The sequence below is a fragment of the Engraulis encrasicolus genome, chromosome 1 (genome assembly GCF_034702125.1).
Source record: "Engraulis encrasicolus isolate BLACKSEA-1 chromosome 1, IST_EnEncr_1.0, whole genome shotgun sequence".
NCBI lineage: Eukaryota > Metazoa > Chordata > Actinopteri > Clupeiformes > Engraulidae > Engraulis > Engraulis encrasicolus.
The window spans coordinates 44,933,441-44,956,222 of NC_085857.1; the positions used below are offsets into that span (position 1 = coordinate 44,933,441).

A 22,782-nucleotide genomic window follows, 5' to 3' on the forward strand; every position below is an offset into this window, starting at 1 on the left:
GTTATCAGCATGGCAATGACGAATTCGTGGTGCATTACTTAAGGTCCTGTGTTTTGTCATAGTAGTGTAGTAGTATGGTAGTTAACTTTTCAATGACTATTACAGCGTTCCACTGGTGGAACAGTGTGCATAAAGGGGTTAAGACATTCTTTCAGCATGGTTTGCAATTGATGTTTCAATGGCTTAAAAAAATCATCCTTACATGTGGTTGAAGAGGACTTTTTTTCATTTTCATGACATTGTTTTTCCACAAATGACAATCAGACAAGTATCACAGTTATGACTCTAGACCCCTTTCGTAGTCATCCTCTGTCTTTGAAAGTGTTGACATTCTGTCAATAGGAAAAGTTTGGAGGGCTACAGCGTTTTTGGTTGGTAGTCCGAATGTGCTCTTTGGTCAAGAAATAGCATGCAAAAGAAACAAAGTATCCAAGGCACTCTTCCCAAAAAAAGTTAAAATAGCTTTATTAAATGGTTAAATCATTGTAGAAAAGTTAAAAATGCCAACATGTTTCGGCCAAGAAGTAGCCTTCATCAGGGCAGAGTCATTACTGAAGCGTCACTGGCGAAACATGGCCGAAATATGTTGGCGTTTTCAACTTTTCTACAATGATTTAGCCATTTAATAGAGCTATTCTAACTTTTTTGGGAAGAGTGCCTTGGATACTTCGTTTCTGTTGACATTCTGTCATTTAAACGCAATATGGCCATTATTTCAATGATGAAGCAAAACATTCTTTTTTAACATACTGCATTTGTGAAATGTTAGTCAATAAAGTCCAATTAATTCTTTGGTCTGATCTTCATACTAAACTTGGTATACTTTTCTTTTTAAAAAAAAAACTTTTTTAGGGGTTGTTATACCTTTATTTGACAGAACAGTCGAAGATGGTGACAGGAAGCGAATGAGACAGAGAGACGGGAGGATCGGGAAATGACCCCGACCGGAGTCGAACTGAGGTCCCCATGGGTGGGCATGCAGGCCCAAATGTGTGTGTACCAGAGCGCCCCCTCATGGAATAATGTTCACCGTGAAAGGGTTTCCGATTCACTCCAACAGCATATATTGTGGAATGAGCCCCGCACCTCATCCCATTGGGGTTGGTGGTATAACCAGTACTGTACCAGAAAGCACCAAGATAGAGTTTGGCACAGTTTGATTCACTGTTGTCCCGGTCTGTATCGAAAGTGTTGAATCTTGATCATATTGTTTGTAGATATTTTATTTAAACATTAATAAAGCTTAAATAATAAAACCATTTGTTAATGTTTTGTTTGTCATTGTTAATTATTTAATATAATCTATTTTTTTTTTTAGTTAAGTCTTTGTGATGCTTTTTATGCATCCAAGTGTTACTGACAACTGTCCATTTAAACCCCTCATGAATCAATCTAGTCCATTTAATTCTTTGGCCTGATCTTCATGCTGATGGACTTCATGGAATAATTGTCACCATGAAGGGGTTTCCAACTCACTCCAACAGCATATAATGTGGAATCAGCCCCCCACCTGTACACCCCATTGGGGTTGGCGGTGTGGCATTTCTCGTACCAGAAAGCACCAAGATAGTGTTTGGCACAGTTCCCTCCAAAGAGGTCCTGGTCTCTGTCGAAGGTGCTGAACTTCATGTTGTTGTGGTAGTCAGTCAAAGCGTCCCCTGTGAAGACAGTAAAGCAGGAGTGAATGATACAAGTACACAGGGCTGGACTGGCAATCTGGCATACAGGGCACTTTCCTGGTGGGCCGACAGCTTTTGTTTGTTTGCTTGCGTGTTTGTGTGCTTGTTTGTTTGTTCATTTCAAATTTTCCCCTAGAATCCGGCCCACAATTTGGATGGGGCGTCCCATTTGTGCATCCTAATATACAGTGGACTGAGCCCACCATAACTGTAGTATGGGGTTGGGGGCGAGGGGCTGGTCTATGCCAAAAATAAATGTCCAGACCGGGTTGTGGCCACAGGCCAGCCCTCCAGGTACAGTAGATGTGGCTTTTGGTAGTCTAAATCAGGGATGGGCAACTGGAGGCGCGGGGCCATATGCGCCCCGACTCCTCACTCAGTGTGGCCCGTGGATAAAACATAATTAGAAATAATGATAATAATAATCTAATTGAAAAAACACTATAATCAATCCATTGTAATTGCATTTTTGGATGTGAGAGAGAACACCCCTATTCCTTCCAAAGAATATCTGCAGTCTATGAGTGACCAACTGCACATTGACCTCTGCAAGCTGCAGTCAGATCTGTGGTCATTTGGCCCTCCATGGTTGAAAATGTGGCCCTCCTTATCACTAAAGTTGCCCATGCCTGCTCTAAATGTTCAGGTTGGAATGCTTGTTTTAAGTGTTCTAATTTTTAAAAATGTTTTGTACGATTGGAGATCACTTGACTGCAAATCAAATCTATCTATCAAATCTACCTTTGTACAAATCTGCCTTGGTACTAATAAAAGTGATCTAATCTAATCTAATCTAATCTAATCTAATCTAATTAAACACATGCTCTCACAGACTCTCTCTCTCTCTCTCTCTCTCACACCCGCACGCACACACACACACACACACACACACACACACACACACACACACACACACACACACACACACACACACACACACACACACACACACACACACACACACACACACACACACACACACACACACACACACACACACACACACACACACACACAAATGAAATATCAAACCAATATACACAGACACACACCTGCTCCCCCATTGATGAAGCTGTCTATGTGGAGTGTGTATCCAAGGATCTCGGGGTCCACAGAGAAGGAGGAGTATTGGGCGTACACCTTGTTACCATCCCAGTCCTCCATGTCCACCCTCAGCTCATTCTTCTTCCTCATGTTCAGTAGCAAAATGTTTTCCATTCCTGTAAGATAGATCACATAAAAGATGAGACATTATAATAAAATAATAATAAATAGGCCTACATCTTGTCTTCATGACTCGCAGGTATTTTCGTTTTTATGTGTGTAAATAATATAATGTGTATGAAGTCATGCAAAGTCATCTATATTTATTAAAAGTAATCTATAATTTAGAATAAAAACATGACGAAAGCAAAACAAATTGTGTCCGCCAGAAATAAATCAGATGTATCAAACCTCCAGCGTGTCCAGAAGGGCAAACACAAAACAAAAACGGTTGTTATCGCAGATGCGAAAAAGACGAGGCAGAGAACTGAAGAGCAAGGGTGAGAAATGCAATACTGTATGTATGGACATGGGAAAAGAAATGGAGAGAGGCTGAGGGCAGGGCAGGGCACACACACAGAACAGGGGCCTATACTGCTAAGCTGGTTCAGGAGTAATCAGGTCAAGTTAAGAGGTAAATCATCTAATAGAAAATAAATCTGCATTTATTGTTCTAACCTATTTTGCTATTATTATCGTTATTGTTATTGTTATTGTTATTGTTATTGTTATTGTTATTATTATTATTATTATTATTATTATTATTATTATTATTAGTAGTAGTAGTAGTAGTAGTAGTAGTAGTATTACTTATGTAACTTTTTATTGCAATTATCATCTTTATGACTTGTAAAGCACATTGAGTTGCCTTGTTGTATGAAATGGGCTATACAAATAAACTTGCCTTGCCTTGAGGAAGGTGATGACTCCACGCTCTTCCATTTACCTCTTAACTTAACCTGGTTTACTCCTGAACCAGCTTTGTAGTATAGACCCCAGGTGTGGGTTCGTGCATTATCTCAAAGCCAATCAAAATGCAACATTTTGGGCAGTCATGGGTAAGCGGTTAGGGTGTCAGACTTGTAGCCCAAAGGTTGCCAGTTCGACTCCCGACCCGCCAGGTTGGTGGGGGGGAGTAATTAACCAGTGCTCTCCCCCATCCTCCTCCATGACTGAGGCAATTTCGTTGTATGTAGTGTGCAGTGACCACTTGTGTGCTGTGGAACGCTGTGTGTCACAATGACAATAGGAGTTGGAGTTTCCCAGTTGGGCTTTCGCTTTCGCTTTCATTTTGGAAGACCCACTAGAGGCTGCTATTGAGTTTATTTACATCCCAAAGCTGCATAGCATAGCTTTAATGGAAACAACCCTTTTTTATTTACTGTAATGTTATGGTGGCCACTTGTGTATAATAATAACCACTGGCTGTATCATTGTTTCTTGGATTTCTTGCTACTGACATTCTTTGGCCACAAGGTTCAAAGACCTTGGTCATATCACAAATGTCAAAGTAAAATATGATGACAATATCAAAATATAATTTTGGACTAACTGCACAAACACACCAAAAGTGTCAAAAGCTTCACTTTAATGGTAACTGTAACCCCAGAATAATTTTCTTTGGACTAATGAGTTTGGAAAGTGTACTGTAGTATAATATTATTATATTATTATAATAGTATTATTATTATTAATAATCAGAGGTAGCAGCACAATGCTGTCCCCACTGTAAACACTGCAGAGAAAATCAAGTACAGTTAGTAAAGAGTTGAAGGAAAGAAGACATGTCGACAATTGTTCACCCAATTTTGCTGACAAAGAAACAACAGACCACAAACAATTATCATTTAAAAGGTTACGTTGATTTATGGAGCGTCTCTACACACAAGTTGTGGTTTGTTGAATAAGACCTACCGAGCCAGTACTCTCCGTCCTTCTTGGCTAAATAGGACCAACCGAGCCAGTATTCTCCATCCTTATTTGTTAAATAAGACCTACTTAGCCAGTATTTTCCATCCTTATTTGTTAAATAAGACCTACCTAGCCAGTATTTTCCATTCTTATTGATTAAATAAGACCTACTGAGCCAGTATTCTCCACTTATTGATTAAATAAGACCTACTGAGCCAGTATTCTCCATCCTTATTGATTAAATAAGACCTACTGAGCCAGTATTCTCCATCCGTATTGATTAAATAAGACCTACCGAGCCAGTATTCTCCATCCTTATTGGCTAAATAGGACCTACCGAGCCAGTATTCTCCATTCTTATTGGTTAAATAAGACCTACCGAGCCAGTATTCTCCATCCTTATTGGTTAAATAAGACCTACCGAGCCAGTATTCTCCGTCCTTATTGCCAAATCCCATCTTGTAGTGATCCCAGGGCCTGTAGAAGTTCACAGACCCATCCATTCTTCTCTGGAAGATCTAATGAAAATATATATAACGCCACATCAGACACATTTTAGAGTACACTGTATGAACTCTAAGTAGAGAAAGTGCGCTCAACTCCGAAAAGTTTCTTAGAAGGTCTTTGGGTGCGAGCAAACAGCAAAGTTCATGTATAGTAAAAAAGCCGCACTCCCGGATCAATTTCTTGCAGTTTTAATACTGGGTTAGCATGGCAGACAGACAGACGTTTCGGCCTAAGCCTTCCTCAGCGTCTTTTATTAAAACTGCAAGAAATTGATCCGGGAGTGCGGCTTTTTTACTATACAAGAGTACACTGTATGCACATACAAACTCGTAGGCTACTGTCAGGGCCCATATATCGAGTACATATGACTACATTACAGATATAAGACGCTGTACAGTGTAGGCCCTAATGGGTTAAGGAGATCCACCCTGCGCTAAGCTCCCCACATTTGGGCTTGTATGCCAACAGGGACCCCGGTTCGAGTCCGGCCGGCATCATTTCCCGATCCTCCCCTGTCTCTCTGTCCCACTCGCTTCCTGTCTCCCTCTCACACTGTCCTGTCAAATAAAGGCAAAAAAGCCCTTAAAACAAAAAAAAAAAGAAAACAAAATGAGATCTATCTATCGTCTTTGACATAGTGTGTAGGCTATTTGTGATAAAATGGCAAAGGCCAAAAGAAGATTTCAACAAATGACTCTAAATGACTCACCGTCCATCCTCCACCATCGCTCTCCATGTCACAGTAGACCTGCAGGGAAGATGACATACATGTACATACATACATGATACCCAACTGTGCAGTATCGGCCGATACCGATACCATACCGATACTAAAATACATATACAGTTTATGTATGAAGAGCTGCATAGGCTACTACTTGGATGTAACATCATTGGCTAATATTGTCCAAAGTGAATCCTGTAGCACTTTAAATACTTCTGATATAAAATAACTAAGATCAAGGCTCTGTTCAAGTGTCATGGATATGAGCATCTGTAAGGTATTGGTGCCCACTGATACCGATGGTGTTGGTACTCGCCGATACCGATACCACCATTTTAGTGCAGTATCGGGGCCCCGGCCGATACTGGTATCGGTATCGGTGCAACACTAATATACAGTACATACCTAGGCAGCCGTTATGGAGATGGCACCCACCCTTACTTCTCCCTACACCTCCATACATGGCTGAAGTGCTCTTGAGCAAGCCACCTAAGCCCACATTGCACCAGGGATTGAAACCAGTTCCCTAAAAATAACTGTTAATCGATTTTGATAAAATCACCAGGACAACTGTAAATCAATAGGCTACTAATGTAACACTACTACTACTACTACTACTACTAATAATAATAATACAGTAATAACTAGGGGAAGAGGGTGTAGACCACACTGGGGTATACCACTACAACTATACCACCACAACAAGTAGTATAGTACAACAATTACCAATACTACTACTACTACTACTACTACTACTAGGCCTACTACTACTACTACTACTACTACTACTACTACTAATAATAATAATAATAACAATAATATCTACCTGTAGTGGGGAGACGGGTCCCCCAGGGAAGATGGTGTAGACCCCGCTGGGTTTGCTTGGGTAGTGGGTGTGGATGTCAGAGCAGTCCACTGGCAGCAGCAGGTCAGCACAGAGGCATACAGGAGCACACAGGAGCAGGACGAGCAGTATCTGTAATGCACACGCGCACGCACGCACACACACACGCGGAGAGACGGGGGGGGGGGGGGGTGTTCATGCCAAAAATCTGAGCATTTAGGCACCAGGATGAACAGTATCTGTAACAACACCCCCCCCCCCCCACCCCCCCCCCCCCCCCCCCCCCACACACACACACACACACACACACTCACACACTTACCGGCTATACTGGAAAGAGCGAGAGAGAGAGAGAGAGACAGAGGGAGAGAGAGAGAGAGAGAGAGAGAGAGAGAGAATTAAAAAAATGTGAGTGAAAATGAAGAGCTGAGCAAGAGAAAGGGATTTAAGAAATTAGAGCGAAACTGTGACAAACAAATGGAGGAAAAACGACAGAAGAAATAAGAAAGATAACAGGAAATGAAGAAAGAGGGGAAGAGAGAGAACACAGAGAGAGAGAGAGAGAGAGAAAGAGAGAGAGAGAAAGAGAGCGAGAGGGAGAGAGAGTAAGGATTCTTACCATCATGTAAGCCCAGAGTGAAGATTTGGAGATGTTGTTTCTACAAATGTCTCGTGTGGACAAGTGACTTCTCATATCCACCTGTATTTATAGGCCTGGATAAAAAAGAGTGCGGGGTGCCTGTGTATTTGTATATGTGGGTGTGTGTGATTCATTCATAAATGCCCAGGCCTATGTGTGTCCGTGCCTGTGTTTATCATGCACATGCACATTTGCCTGTTCGTGCATGCGGGTGGATACATGTGTGAGTGTGAGCGTTATCATTTGTGCATGCTCAGGTGTGTGTGTGTGTGTGTGTGTGTGTGTGTGTGTGTGTGTGTGTGTGTGTGTGTGTGTGTGATGAAATGAACCCTACTATATTGATTTTGTCAAGATCATCTTGGCAAGCAGCCCTGTGTGTGTGTGTATGTGCGTGTCTGTCTTTGTGTCTATGTCTATGTCTATGTCTATGTCTATGTCTATGTCTATGTCTGTGTCTGTGTGTGTGTGTGTGTGTGTGTGTGTGTGTGTGTGTGTGTGTGTGTGTGTGTGTGTGTGTATGTTTGTGCTAGTTATATATTACATTACGCTATTACGCCTCTGTATACACAGTTTCTGCTGGTTTGTGTGTGTGTGTGTGTGTGTGTGCGTGCGTGCCTTTGTGCTAGTTAAGCTGGTTTGGGACTAGAAGCCAGGTTGCTGGTGTAGTAACCCAGACCAGAGGTGGACTTTCCATTCGGCAAACCAAGGCAATTGCCTAGGGCCCTGACCAAATCTGTCCTCCATAGGGGTCCTAACTGTCACACCAATAGCGGTAAACATGCACATAACAACAGGCTGGATCTTACAGTAATTCGCCACTTAGGTGAAGTAATTCACGATATATGAGACAGAAAACTAAAATAGCACCAAAACACGGAATTTTATGACTTTTGAGGGCCCCATGTTTATATTTTGCCTTGGGCCCCAAAATGGCTAGATCCGTCCCTGGCAGCACCCAGCCGACTAGGCTAGGGTGAGGGAGAGAGGCATGTGTAAAGGGGGGAGTAAAATTCAAATAGTTTATTTGCCAGAAAGCTCAGAGGTCGTGGAAAATCCAGGATTTTTTAATTTAAAAAAATCCATGAAGGTATAATATTTCTCTGTATGTGTGTGTGTGTGTAACTGGGAAACTCCAACTACCATTGTCATTGTGACACAGAACTCCACGGCACACAACGCAATTGCATTTATGCCTCACCTATGCAAGGGGGCAGCCCCAAGGGGGAAGCGCGGCAGGAGGATACCATGGTCGTGTACCTCAGTCATGGAGGACTTAAGGAATTAAGGAATTAATCCCCCCACCAACCTGGTGGGTTGGCAGTCGAACCGGCAACCTTTGGGCTACAAGTCTGACGTCCTCGCTTACAGAGGCGCATCTTGCCACCAGGCAAGGCAAGCAGCCGCTTTGGGCCCCCAAGCCCCTAGATAGTGAATATCAGTCCATACTGTGCTACAGTAGTGGTGATTTTGGTTCAAATGTTCATTCTTTTGCATTTTCGCTTGGGGCCCCACCTGACATTAGAATGACCTCTGCTCGCTTACCCATGACTGTGTGTGTGTGTGTGTGTGTGTGTGTGTGTGTGTGTGTGTGTGTGTGTGTGTGTGTGTGTGTGTGTGTGTGTGTGTGTGTGTGTGTGTGTGTGTGTGTGTGTGTGTGTGTGTGTGTGTGTGTGTGTGTGTGTGTGTGTGTGTGTGTGTGTGTGTGTGTTAGGATTAGAAGCCAGGTCAGTGGTGTAGTAACCACTATAGGCTAAGCAGAGGAGTGCCTGTGAGTAAAGTTCAAATAGTTTATTTGCCAGATAGTTCAGAGGTCCGGGAAAATCCAGCATGTGATAAGCAAAAAAAAATCCATGAAGGTAAAATTTCACCAAGTCATTTGAATCCAAATACATGCAATAGGTTAACATCAAAACATAAAATAATGCAAAACCAAAGAAGGGAACGCATAGCCCCCCCAGGACTTATTTTGTTGATGCATAAATAGTCCACATGTCTCACAAAAGCAGTATTCAAGACACAAACCATTCAACAGGCAAAGGTAGGAATTGGCAGAGAATAAGACGTGAATCACTGTCAAAACAGCACATGATGATCAACAATAAATAAGCACATGGCTGTCAAACGAACAACAAGTTCCATGTGGAACTTCCAGCTGCCTTATATTATATTTTCACACACTTTTCATCATGAAGCATTTGAAGATGATCATGTCAACATCTGGACTGCAGTGCATTGTGACACAAAAATAATAATCAAAAAAGAACTTTCAAAAAGGGCATTTTGGTTCTGTAGGGCAGAGGAGCAGGTGTTCTAGCACCACCTATCTGTGCACACCTATGCTTGGCTGCCAAAAAAAAAGAAGCTCCAGGCTGTGGAGATCTAACAAGTCATATAGCGGCCTCTAGAGTCAAGATCGTTCCAGAGAATAAAAGTGTGTGTGTGTGTGTGTGTGTGTGTGTGTGTGTGTGTGTGTGTGTGTGTGTGTGTGTGTGTGTGTGTGTGTGTGTGTGTGTGTGTGTGTGTGTGTGTGTGTGGTGTGTTGGCATGCATTATGAAATTAACCCTGACCATACTAAGTTGTGTATGTGTGTGTGTGTGTGTGTGTATGTGTTTAAATGACGTTTGTGTGTGTGCTACTGAAAAGAAGTGTGTGTGTGTGTGTGTGTGTGTGTGTGTGTGTGTGTGTGTGTGTGCGTGTGTGTGTGCGTGTGTGTGTGCGTGCGCCTGTGCCTGTGTTAGGTTACACCACCGCCATAGCTTGTACAGTAGTCTTGACAAAATCCGACCTAACAACCACCCCACTGAAAAGGATAAGCAGAGGACTGACTCATTCAGAGAGAAGTGAGAAAAGTTCAAACAGTTCATTTAAAGTTCAGAGGTGCTGGAAAATCCAGTATGTGATAAAGAAAATAATATTTTCTTCAAGTCATTTGAATCCAAACACACAGGATATGCGCGCCTTTAGTAGTGTCAACATTCCCCATGTATGAAGTATGAAGCCATGGCTCAGTGGTTAGAGCGCTGACCTTTAGATCAGAGGGTTGCAGGTTCAAATCCCACCCTTACCAGCATCTTCATCATGGCTGAAGTGCCCTTGAGCAAGGCAACCCCACATTGCTCCAGGGTGTGCAACCAATACCCTGTACCTAAATAAGTGTAAGTCGCTTTGGATGTATATAAAAACAGCAGCTAAATGTAATGACTGGAATAGAAAATCACAGATATTGGCCCTGGGCCAGCGTTATAGTTGGCTACATACAATTACATTGAGTCAGGGGTGCTTTCCATATTCAACAGACTGATGGAAATTAATGTTTCATCACTTCACCTAAATTACAGAATATTAAGTACAGTATGTTAATTAGCCTAGTTGTTAGTAGTTAGCATGTGAACACCATTTCTATATTTCAAACACACACACACACACACACACACACACACACACACACACACACACACACACAACACACACACACACACACACACACACACACACACACACACACACACACACACACACACACACACACACACACACACACACACACACACACACACACACACACACACAGTATTTTGAGTTTGGCCTGCGACTTTGTCCCAGATTTTGACTCACTCTGAATATACAGTACTTCACAAGTGTTTCTACATCACATCTCCCATCATTATTATTTATTATTATTATTATTTATTTATTTTGTTTGTTTGTGGCTTTTTGTGGCTTTGTGAGGAGATGGGACAAGAGAGAGAGAGAGGAAACGAGCTAAGAAGATATGCTATATCAGATAGCAAACAATAACGGGGGAGCACATATTTTTTGGTATAACATGGCAAATATGGCAGCCAGTTTTATCCATTTTAAACATACAAAGATTGGTTGGGAACATACATTGTCCATATGAAACCTCTGTCTTTGAAATTTACCACAGTCCTTCAAAGGTGCCGTCAAATTAAAGGTGAAACATTTCTGAGCAACTTTAAGCTCCCATAAAAAAGTTGACAAAAAATGACAAGAGGATGTGTAAACATCCACATATCACAATTACATGTTCCAGTTATCCCTTGAAATTGTCAAGGAGATTTTTAGATACGGCAGTTTAAAAGTGGGCTCTCTGAGAACTCTGTTCAAAACGAGTCAGGGGGGTCCCTGACAGAAACATTAAGGAATTGAGAGCTATAATGTTGCACTTTTTCAATTGTCATTCGCCAAATCTGAGATGGTCGTGCGGTATGATTCGGAGATTTGGCATGGAATGACCCCATAATATGGCATCAAATGAGAGAGAGAGATCTGTTTCTCTCTCTTTAAAAAAAAAATAAAAAAAAATTGAGCTTCAATGTTGGAAAAGTGCTCTCCACTCGTTGCATTCAGCTTGAAAAACAGCAACAACAAACGTATCTGACTGTACCTTGCAGAGTTTACGCTGAAACTGGCTGCTCACGGACTGCTGATATCGTTTGCACTGTTTCATGATGAAACATGCTCTCCATTGACCACCACAATATACAACCAGGTCAGTATATTACAGATTGATTCAGTAGTAGTGGTTTATTGTTTTTATAATAATAATTATACTGTTGTCTTTAAGTTACGTTTATGTTTTGGGGGTGGGGGTGGGGGTGGGGGTGGGGGTGGGGGGGGTGACTGGCAGACCCTACATTTTCCTTATAACCCTTTTGCTTTTAATAATGATAATAATAATAATCATCATCATCATCATCATCATCATCATCATCATCATCATAATAAGAATAATCATAATAATCATAATAATAATAATAATAATAATAATAATAATATAACACTTTTCAAGGTACTCAGATGCATTTAACCCCTTCACTGCAGCGGTGTAGTCTACTTTTTTGAAGTGGGTATACTGTGTATTTGAGCATTTTTTGAAGTGGGTATACTGTATATATTTGTGCTATTCAAAACAATGGATCAATCAATTTTAAGTGGGTATACTGAAATCCCTGAAATTTAGAAGTGGGTATACTCCGTATACCCGCGTTCTACGTAGACTACACCACTGCTTCACTGCTGTTATAACATTACTGTCACCAAAATGGTAATTTAAGTCTTAATCTGTTACTCTCAGTAATATTGTATGAATGTTGTTATGATATAGTTGAGTCTTTTCAGCAAAGAGTGAATCTGCACAAAGAGGTTAAATTAAGAGATCACCGTATACCAGGTCTGCATGCTGTGCTGTACCACACCACACTACAGGTAACATTACTATTTATTCTCCCAAATACGAGACCAGATGATAAATCCTCAGACATGTTTACTTAGCAACAGGACGGAGCCCAGAACAATTTCTCCATAATGTCAAACACATGATGGAGCCCAGAGGGGTATTCCAAGAACTATCTGGCCATCATGTCAAACTCACTGACTTGGACGCAAGTGCAGACCGCAGTGCAGTGATGAAGTGATGAAGCTACGCTACTGCAATGCTCAGGGATGTTTATTTATCACAACAGGACGGAGAAGAGAACAATGAGGCCATCATCTACAACGCCCCCCTCTCTCTATNTGAAGAGTTCTTTTCCAAAATGAGATATATCCATTTTATAGAATGTTGGGAAATTGACATTTTTGTATTGGGCATTCCATTGAATTGCATTACAAAATGCATTTTATAGAGGTTTAAAAAGCATGTTCTCAAAACATTTGAATGGCAAGAATTCACACATAGATGATAGGACTACTTATCAGTCAATTCCAATAATAAAATGCAAAAGTCAAAAATGGTGGATATAGCGTTTTGGAAAAGAGCTCTTCAAATGCAGAATAATGTTGAAGTGATACGCTCTTCCCTTGGACCCCCCCCCTAAATGAAATGCAGCTTGGGCTTGGACAAGCTGCATTTCATTTAGAGGGGAGGGGGGGGGGGGGGGGGTGTCTGCCAGGTCTGGATACCAGGTCTGCATACTCTACTTCTCTGTGCACTTTGTAATGCCATAGGGCCTACAGTAGTATCAATGCTGTTATGATGCAGCTGAGTCTTTTCAGCAAAGAGTGGCTGGGTCAGGGGGCCCCATTCAGATTCCCATACCAGGTCTGCATACTCTACTTCTCTGTGCACTTTGTAATGCTATAGGGCCTACAGTAGTATCAACGATCATCAGATGTGCATGATTGGATTAATACCAGGGGTGCCTTTCTGGAAATCGTAGTTGCTAACTACGTTAGCTACTTTGTTGTTTGCAATGCAATTTCCCATTGGTGACTACTCAAGTTGCTAACGAGCTAACAACTACACTTTTGAGAACCGCACACACCACAGGTCTGCATGTCATACTGTATCCCACTACAACTAAATGCAGACTGCAGAGCTGAGCCTGAGGTGATGAGATCTTGGATTGCAGCCCTCTCTCTTTTCCTGATGTTCAACGCAGGGCCGGCAAAGGGCACATCATTTCTTAGGTGGCGCAGTAGTAACACCCAAAACAACAAGTGAAATAAAACATTAAACTTTACATTGACAATAATGGTAACACTTTATTTTAGGGACACATCTATTAGCACTAATACATACAATATTAATGCATGTGTAAGTAACTTGTAAGGCATGTACTAAGCAAAATAAGACAGTTGTTAAGCATGTATTCACAAGTGTCTTGTTCATGCCCAATTAGGGATTTATTACTAATATAACCTTAGTAAGGACCAGTAAGCCTATATTTCTATTTATTAGGCCTAGTAAGTAGTAAGTGGCAGAATACAATGTGTATAGGCTCCCGACACACTGTGTGAACAAACCCTGAACAGTGTGAAAACAGATGCAGAATAAGGGTCCCTATTCTAAAGTGATGCATTGGTCAGCCCAGATGGCTCAGGGCCTCTGCACTACCAAAGTCCTAGGGCCCCCACACCACCCAGGCCTGCACTACCTAGCCCCCCCAATCTACAAAGTGTAAGGGTATATCAAATAATTAATACTTACCCAGCTGAGTCATCTAGTTTTCTCTTGTTCATATCAATGAGAGGGAGGTAACAAGAGCCTATATATAGCAAGGATTGAACATACACTTGTCAATGGCGGTGGGTTGGTGAGATGTAATTTTTTTCATGTACCACTGAGTTTTAATTGTAAAAAAACCCAAAATAAATGCAGAACATTAGAATAATAGTTTTGAAGCAAAACTAAACTACTCTTTTGTGATAATTAAGTGAATGTTTGAGAACATTAGCTTCAAGAAGTGCAGTGCATGATGGGTACGCAATCTAGGCCAACAGACAACCTACCCAGCTCTGAGCCTACGTCCTTAGCTCCTCCCCTCACTTGTGAAATTTAGTTGCTATCCAAACAATTTGCCATGTACGTAACAACAGAAATATTGCTGCATTGGCCATGCATTGCATTTCTGACTAAGGGCGTACCCATCATGCACTGCACTTCTTGTAGCTAAGTTTCTCAAACATTAACTTATTTATCAGAAAGGAATAGCTTAGTTTCGCTTCCAAACTATTACTCATCGTTATATTCTGCATTTATTGTAGGGTTTTTACAATTAAAACTAATTGGTGTATGAAAAAATGACATCTCACCACCCACCGTCATTGATAACTTTACGTCCAATCCTTGCTATATAATGCTTCCAATTACTCATTAACATAGTGAGTAGAAAAAGTGAGATCTTCATACCTACTGAGACTAATAGATTCTGAAATGCTCTTATACTTTGCTTCCCGGGGGGCGGGGACGTAGAGTGGGGGCCCTAGGTAGTGCGGGGGCCCTAAGCCATCTGGGCTGAGCAATGCATCACTTTAGAATAGGGACCCTTATTCCACATCTGTTTTCACACTGTTCAGGGTTTGTTCACACAGTGTACCAGGAGCTTATACACATTGTATTCTGGCCCTTACTGCTTACACATAAATAGAAATCTAGGTCTACTAGGTCCTTACTAAGGTTATATTGGTAATAAATCCCTTATTGTGCATGAACAAGACATTTGTGAATACATGCTTAACAACTGTCTTATTTTGCTTAGTACATGCCTTACAAGTTACTTAGACATGCATTAATATTTTATGTATTAGTGCTAATAGATGTGTCCCTAAAATAAAGTGTTACCACAATAATGAGTATTCATGGGCACTTGATGTCCAAGGCAGGGCCGGTGCTAGGGTGCCGAATGTCTTAGGGGGGCGCCGGTTACGCCTGAAAGCCCCACTCATGATAGAATTGGAACATACACAATGTCTGTATGAGCACTGTCTATGTCCATACTGTCTTAAGTCCATGTATAAGTACTGTCTATGTCTATACTGTCTATGTCCTTACCTAGATTAGTCTATGTCTGTATGGGAAAGCAAGAAATGTAATTTCAAATTCTTTGTATGACCAGTGCATGTAAAGAAATTGACAATAAAACCTACTTGACTTGACTTAACATCAAGTGATATACTGTAAAACATGAAACTGTACGTTGACAATGGTAATTCATGGGCACTCAGTGTGCTCCCTATACAGTGGATGTACAGTAAGTACTGGATCAGCTGTACATGTTTGGATGTATGATGCTATGTCTACAGATGCCAATTTCTACATGTTAAAAAGCAAAGGTGGTTGTTGACATGGGGCACCAACCGGACGCAACCAGAAATATTCTAGTAAGGGGAGATAGGACAGGTACATAGAAATTAACGGTGAAGATTCGTAACGCAAATATGGCGTCTACCCGCACATCTCCCGCCTTTCTGGTAACAAGAGCCAATGTGCCTGCTGAGCTGCGTTGACAGTGATCCAATCATCTGGCTGCATCGGCGCACGCGAAATTATGCACATGCTCAATTGTGAAAAGCCGTTGCTCTCGTGCCGTTATGGAACTACTGCGCCTGCGCTCTGTCAAAAAAAACGGGAGAAAAGTGGATCAAAAAGCTTTATTTTGACTCGTATGACACAACCAAGTAGTCTAGGTTGATCAGTTTTTCACGGTCGTTTCAACCATATGGTTTTCACAACCGCTGGGTTCCCCTCCGTCCTATACTCAGTTTCCCCATTCATTTTTCCCATTGACTCTCAGATCTGGTCTACTTAATCGCGAAATAGCACCCCGGAGGCGTCACCAAGATGGCCGCCATATGCCCCCTCTCATTCTAAAATCTCTCTGACGCGGCCCTGGTCCTCTAGGGGAGTGGAAAGGTCCCCTTCCTGAAAGGGGCTGAAGGGGGCAGGGGGTGGACTGGAGCTCTGATCACCATCATCTCCTATGGCAGGATACACACACTACACACCTCCATTGGACTTCAGATGAAACACAAGCACCCTGCTGACATGAGCACTACATGGATGAATGAATGAATGAATGAATGAATGAATGAATGAATGAATGAATGAATGAATGAATCGAACTAAATGAAACCTTAAATGCCACTAAGGGAATTTGTCATACTACCTAATCAGATCAAACACTATTGTAATAATGTGATTTTTGGATGTTACTGAAAACATATTTTAAGGGGTCACTACCCACTAGCTGAAGGACACATTTCTGCATAAGATTCCAACCATGGGAGAGCTAGTAGACTGAACAACCCCACCTCATTCATTCCAAACATGATCTCATTCCCCCGTCCTTTCCTCTGGATGCTTTTATATGCCACTGCTATATCACCCCCATCACCACTCCACTCAGCCTCCCAGTAGCAGCGTCCAGTCAGACCCTCTCTACACAGCACCTGGTTCCAGTCGTCACATCTGTCTGGGTGGTCAGGATACGGCTGCTTCTCTTCTTCTACATGTGTCACCTTCCTGTTCCCCACTGCCACTGCTATAAGAAGCCTCACACCACTTAACTCCACTCAGCCTCCCAGTAGCAGCGTCCAGTCAGACCCTCTCTACACAGCACCTGATAGTCAGGATATGCATTGTATATCAGGCTTGTACGAAATTCCGAATGGAGTTTCAAAAATTCCGAATTTCAATTCAAAATAATGCCATAACACGAACACTAGGTGGTGCCATTACCTTGAATTTCTTTGAATTTAATCTACACAACCCATTGAAAGTACACAGAACACCACCGTATTATGGCATTACTTTGAATTGAAATTATTTCCATTCCGAATTTCGTACAAGCCTGTTATATATGCCACTGCTATATCAGCCCCATCACCACTCCACTCAGCCTCCCAGTAGCAGCGTCCAGTCAGACCCTCTCTACACAGCACCTGATAGTCAGGATATGCATTTTATATGCCACTGCTATACAAGCATCATCACCACTCCACTCAGCAGCGTCCAGTCAGACCCTCTCTACACAGCACATTACACAGCACATTACTGTACCGTACCTAGTGTAGGGGAATTGCTATGCAGCCTCATCATTATTTTGTAGATTTGCCCTCAAGAAATCAACAAATCTTCTTTCTGTCTTTCTTTCTAAAAGAACACGCACGCACACACATCAACTATAATTTGATTTAGAGATCAGTTGCCCTCATTTTATTACCAGTGGGGTACTCTGATAGTTTAAGCTGATACACAATGTCATTTTGTTCTTCATAGTGAAATAACCATCCACAAATACAATACAATAGCTATATATAGCAATATATTAACCATCATACTTAAAAAACATGACGTACTGGTCCATTTGGGGGAATCAGAAACAAGTTTTATTAGCATGGTTGGATAAAGAGGGGCAAAAGGATTCACAGGGAACACTTTAACAAATACAAAATAATTGGAATTGCATTGGAATGTTATGCACATGATTAGTTTGTTTTGTTTTTGTATTTTTGATTAAAGGATAGTTCCGGCGTAAAATGAAAGTTTCACCATCGCTTTCCCATGCCACATAATGTATATAATGATGAGCCATTCTGGGCAATGCCGCGCCGTTATGGTGTTAGCTAATTTTAAGCTTTTTGGCGAAAAACGCAGCCAATGCATCACGGCGGGGCCAATTATAGTCCTATTATTTTCTGATGTTTCCCCGCTATAAACAACTTCAAAAACGATACACACTTCATCACAAAGGTCTCGTCAATCAAACCGAGGCACAGAGACGATCATCGGACCACACTGGCCAGTGTTTTCAGAGGTGTCTCACTGTTGCAACTCTCTGACCCGGATGCAGGCTACTCAATCAGGTGGCTAGGTAGGCTAAACATGGTCCGCGGTTCTTACACCGGCTGCGACCGTAAAATGAAAAGCTGGAACCCCGACCGTTTTCACCGACTGCCACTGTCTAAACCAGCCATATTACGGGAATGGCTAATAGCATCAGAAGTGGACTACCGTGTGTGCAGGCAGCAGATTTGAAGAGTTGTATGGAGAGTAGGCTACCGGTGGCAGATGGACACTCCCAACTGAGATCACTCCCGGACGTGTAGCCCCAGGTGGTTTTATCACTCCCAGACGTTCGATAAGGTAGGCAGACTACTCTTACAAAGTAATTGCAACACGGTATAATATAACATGGATTCAACTTTGTAATAACACACCACTGGTGGTGTACTTACATTCTAGTACGACTTCCTCCAGCCCTCCTCCGTTGCGTAATGGTCCATCTGACCTCGCGCGCCCTGGTCAATTAGTGTCTACTTCACTGAAACTACTCTAGCATGCTTGACATCAACCACATCGAATGCCTCAGGTCGCACAATTTCACAATTTCACAAGCCATCCCGCGCTAGTTTGTTTTGACAGTTTATCTCCTGTAGTGGGCTACATTTACTGCACCTGTATGCCTTCCCAAAACAGAGTGCTAGCTGGCAAAGACGCGCGGTGTTGCAACCAGTTCCACAGATTCACAGACACTCAAGATTCATGAGCCAGACACATTTACACATGTTTCTCTCTCTTCAAACATACCTCCATAGCCATGCGCCTTTTTGGTACAGCATTCATCTTTAGACGGTTTCGTTTAGGTGTTCCATCTCCCTTACTCTTGTAGTCATCATCCTCGAAATGCTCCCTCCATACACGGTAGTAGCGATCCCTCAGGGTTTTTATGTCAGTTTCGTCCACTTCTAATGCTATTAGCCATTCCCGTAATATGGCTGGTTTAGACAGTGGCAGTCGGTGAAAACGGTCGGGGTTCCAGCTTTTCATTTTACGGTCGCAGCCGGTGTAAGAACCGCGGACCATGTTTAGCCTACCTAGCCACCTGATTGAGTAGCCTGCATCCGGGTCAGACTAGAGAGTTGCAACAGTGAGACACCTCTGAAAACACTGGCCAGTGAAGACTGTGTGGTCCGATGATCTTCTCTGTGCCTCGGTTTGATTGACGAGACCTTTGTGATGAAGTGTGTATCGTTTTTGAAGTTGTTTATAGCGGGGAAACATCAGAAAATAATAGGACTATAATTGGCCCCGCCGTGATGCATTGGCTGCGTTTTTCGCCAAAAAGCTTAAAATTAGCTAACACCATAACGGCGCGGCATTGCCCAGAATGGCTCATCATTATATACATTATGTGGCATGGGAAAGCGATGGTGAAACTTTCATTTTACGCCGGAACTATCCTTTAAGTTGTCTAAACAATTACACTTAATGTGTAAACAATGTGTTACTAAAACATGTTGATCAACAGAGTTAACACTATATACTGTACATAGTGGGTTTATTTATGTGTGTGTGTGTGTGTGTGTGTGTGTGTGTGTGTGTGTGTGTGTGTGTGTGTGTGTGTGTGTGTGTGTGTGTGTGTGTGTGTGTGTGTGTGTGTGTCATGAGGAGCAGCAGGAGCTCATGTGATCTGGCAACTGTAGGGACACAGAGGAGTACAAACCCAGGATAGAGGGGCTGAGTGAATGTGGAGTGGAACGTGTGCAGGTGGGTGAGTGGAGTGTGTCAGTGGTATATGACACTGCTATTTTAGCCCCAACACCCCTCAGTGTGTATGTGTGCAGGGATGGGCAGTATTGCTATTACATCTAATTGAAATACATTTTGAAATACAAAATACTATTTTGTATTTGTATTTCATATAAGTGAATTACATGTATTCGTATTTTGTATCAAAATACTTTCCTCCAGTATTTTGTGTATTTCACAAAACTACAAAATGCAAATACTTTGTTCTAAAGAATGTTCTTATACAATATGAACAAAAGATGGTGCTGTAGGTTAAAAAGTATATGAATGCCCCTAGCTGAATTGGAGGCACATGCTTGGATTTCTTAAGCCTTGGCTGCACAGGAAGTTCAATTTGATTCAAGGTGAGTGGCTAATCATTTATTTAAATCCTCAATGACGTGTTAATGTTTTCCACATGTCATTCAAACTTGCTTTCAGTTTGCTATATAGGGCCTTTTGTGTAGAATTGAGATATTACCTGTGCATATTGTTTTAAAATTAGTTGTAGCCAAAGTGCGTTCCAATATGCAACCTTTCTTCCTCCAATTCTGCTTGTGGTCTCGTACCAGGAAGTAATATGCCGGGATGACATCACTGACAACAGCATTATATTTAAATATCTCACAAAAGCTCAATTGTAAAGTCTTTTTCTCATTTTCAATTGGGATGGTGAATGAAAAACAGTCCCCTAAAAGTTGCTCTGGCAAGGCTGACAGTTGGGAATTGTTTTCTCCCTGGAGGATGGGCCAGGAGGCGGGGAGAGGCCACAAGCACAAGTGGAGGAAGCAAAATGCACAATGATAGAGCCAAGTAGCAACCCAATGTAAGTAGGCTGCCGGATGTGAGTGCCCGGATATCCGCCCGAGTATTTACGTCTATTTTACCTCAGCTACTCGATTTCGGTCGTGTATTTACGACAGTTTAACCTCAGCTACTTGATTTCGGTCCGATTTGAGTCTGACTGAAGATGGAAGGGACATAGGTGCCGTGCGTAAAGAGCCCACAGCACATCGCCGTTTCGGCGACACCAGAGAGTTCCTTGATCTCCCAATCAAAATAATAGGCCCGGTGACCAATAACATCAAAATAATAAAACAAAAAATAATAAAATGAAATTATAACGTAAAACCGAATTGATTTGGGTGTGAAAATTGAACTGTCTCAACCGGGCACCAAAAGGGAAAAAGATAACGGCATTACTTTCTCGTCGACATTATTTTGTTTTTTATTATCCAGGAGGACTGAGCTGAAAACTGCAGCAGTCACCTTGCACAGTTCTAGCTGCTCTGAAGCACGTGCGTGTCTAAGCAAATCATCCTGCCCATTCGCAATGTTAAATAAAAAGTTTTGCACAAGACTATAGCCTAAAATAGATGCACTGTCACAGACACTGGAATAGCCCGTTTCGGAAGGCATTAAAGTCACGAGTTTACCCAGTCTAAATGTAGCTAGCACTCGGGAAGTTTCTGAGTTTTACTCCTTAGTGAAACATAACAGGATATCCTACAAGTTAAAAGAATATCTGGGCATAGCCTTCTCTCTGAGTTAGAAAACAGCAGGTATGCCGCATAATGTGTAGTTATTATTTGGTGGTGCAATAACAACACCCGAAACCATGCCGCATATTGTGCCATTAATATTGGTGATGCCGATACAACAAAGCCAGTGGTGACTAGAGCCTGACTAGTAGGCTACATTTAGACATAGCCTACTCATTTGATTGTGCCATGTACATTTAAAAGTGTCAGTGCAGAATTAAACTGGGCGCTGAATATAAATATTGGAGCCATTCTCCCTCCGTGTCTAGATACAGTCAGAGGCGCGCGGGTACGCTCTTATTTCTGTAGCCTATTATATGAAAATATCCTAAAACGGTGGCAACATCAGAGGACCTTCGTGGTGGAGGATACTTACGGGACACTCTTAATATTATTGAAGGGACAGACCATGCTCGATACTTTACCCGGTCTAAATGTAGCACTCGAAAAGTTATGCATATTGTGCAGATTATTTGGTGATGCCAACCACACGTGAAACTAGGCACATTGGAGACTAGAGCCTATAATTTAGACATAGCCTATTCATTTGATTGTGCTACGTAAACTTAAAAGTGTCAGTAGCCTACAGAATCAAGCGGGACGCTGAAATATTGGAGCCAGTAACTTCGTGTGTGTGTGCGCGCGCACAACTAATTTCTCTCCCATCTCTTTGCTCATCAAGCCTCCGATCTCCAAAAAGACACGGGCACTCAGGATAACTGTTTACACGAGCTGTTTAAATAATGTGATGCACGTTCTTCATGACATGGCATGGTTTGGCCACCCTAAATTCAACATGACTGCATTCGCACATATCGTTTAAACAGCCATGACTTGTCACTCTTAATGTGCAAGTATTAGGCTATGAAAAAAAAGATCCTAAAACGGTCACAACGCCAGAAGACCCGTGGTGGTGTGATGGATATTTGCGCGGGGGCCGAGGCCGAGTTGTTACGGTAGGCTACAATCATATTAAGGGACAGTCAGGCGACACAGCGCGACTCAAATCAGGTAGCTGGGGTACCGTAAAGCATTCCTGATGGTGGAAATGAATGCAAATGCGTGCAAATAATATCC

The 22,782-nt window shown here is 42.0% G+C and overlaps 1 protein-coding gene across 1 annotated transcript; it reads right to left on the reverse strand.

Annotated features, from left to right (window-relative positions):
- Positions 1-669: 669 nt before the first annotated feature.
- On the reverse strand, positions 670-7,436 carry LOC134452942 (microfibril-associated glycoprotein 4-like). The gene is made up of 6 exons (XM_063203631.1): positions 7,329-7,436; positions 6,692-6,841; positions 5,851-5,889; positions 5,056-5,152; positions 2,732-2,899; positions 670-1,658 (listed from the first exon to the last, which is right to left on the reverse strand). Exons 1-6 carry the CDS (start codon positions 7,401-7,403, stop codon positions 1,402-1,404), a joined length of 786 nt encoding a protein of 261 aa, XP_063059701.1. The 5' UTR covers positions 7,404-7,436; the 3' UTR covers positions 670-1,401.
- Positions 7,437-22,782: the final 15,346 nt, after the last annotated feature.

Coding starts and splice junctions, on each gene's coding strand:
- LOC134452942 (XM_063203631.1), bottom strand. CDS start 7,403: ATGAGAAGTCACTTGTCCACACGAGACATTTGTAGAAACAACATCTCC. Junction 5,890..6,691: donor GACCCGTCTCCCCACTACAG/GTAGATATTATT, acceptor TCTTCCCTGCAG/GTCTACTGTGACATGGAGAG. Junction 1,659..2,731: donor CTTCATCAATGGGGGAGCAG/GTGTGTGTCTGT, acceptor CTGTCTTCACAG/GGGACGCTTTGACTGACTAC.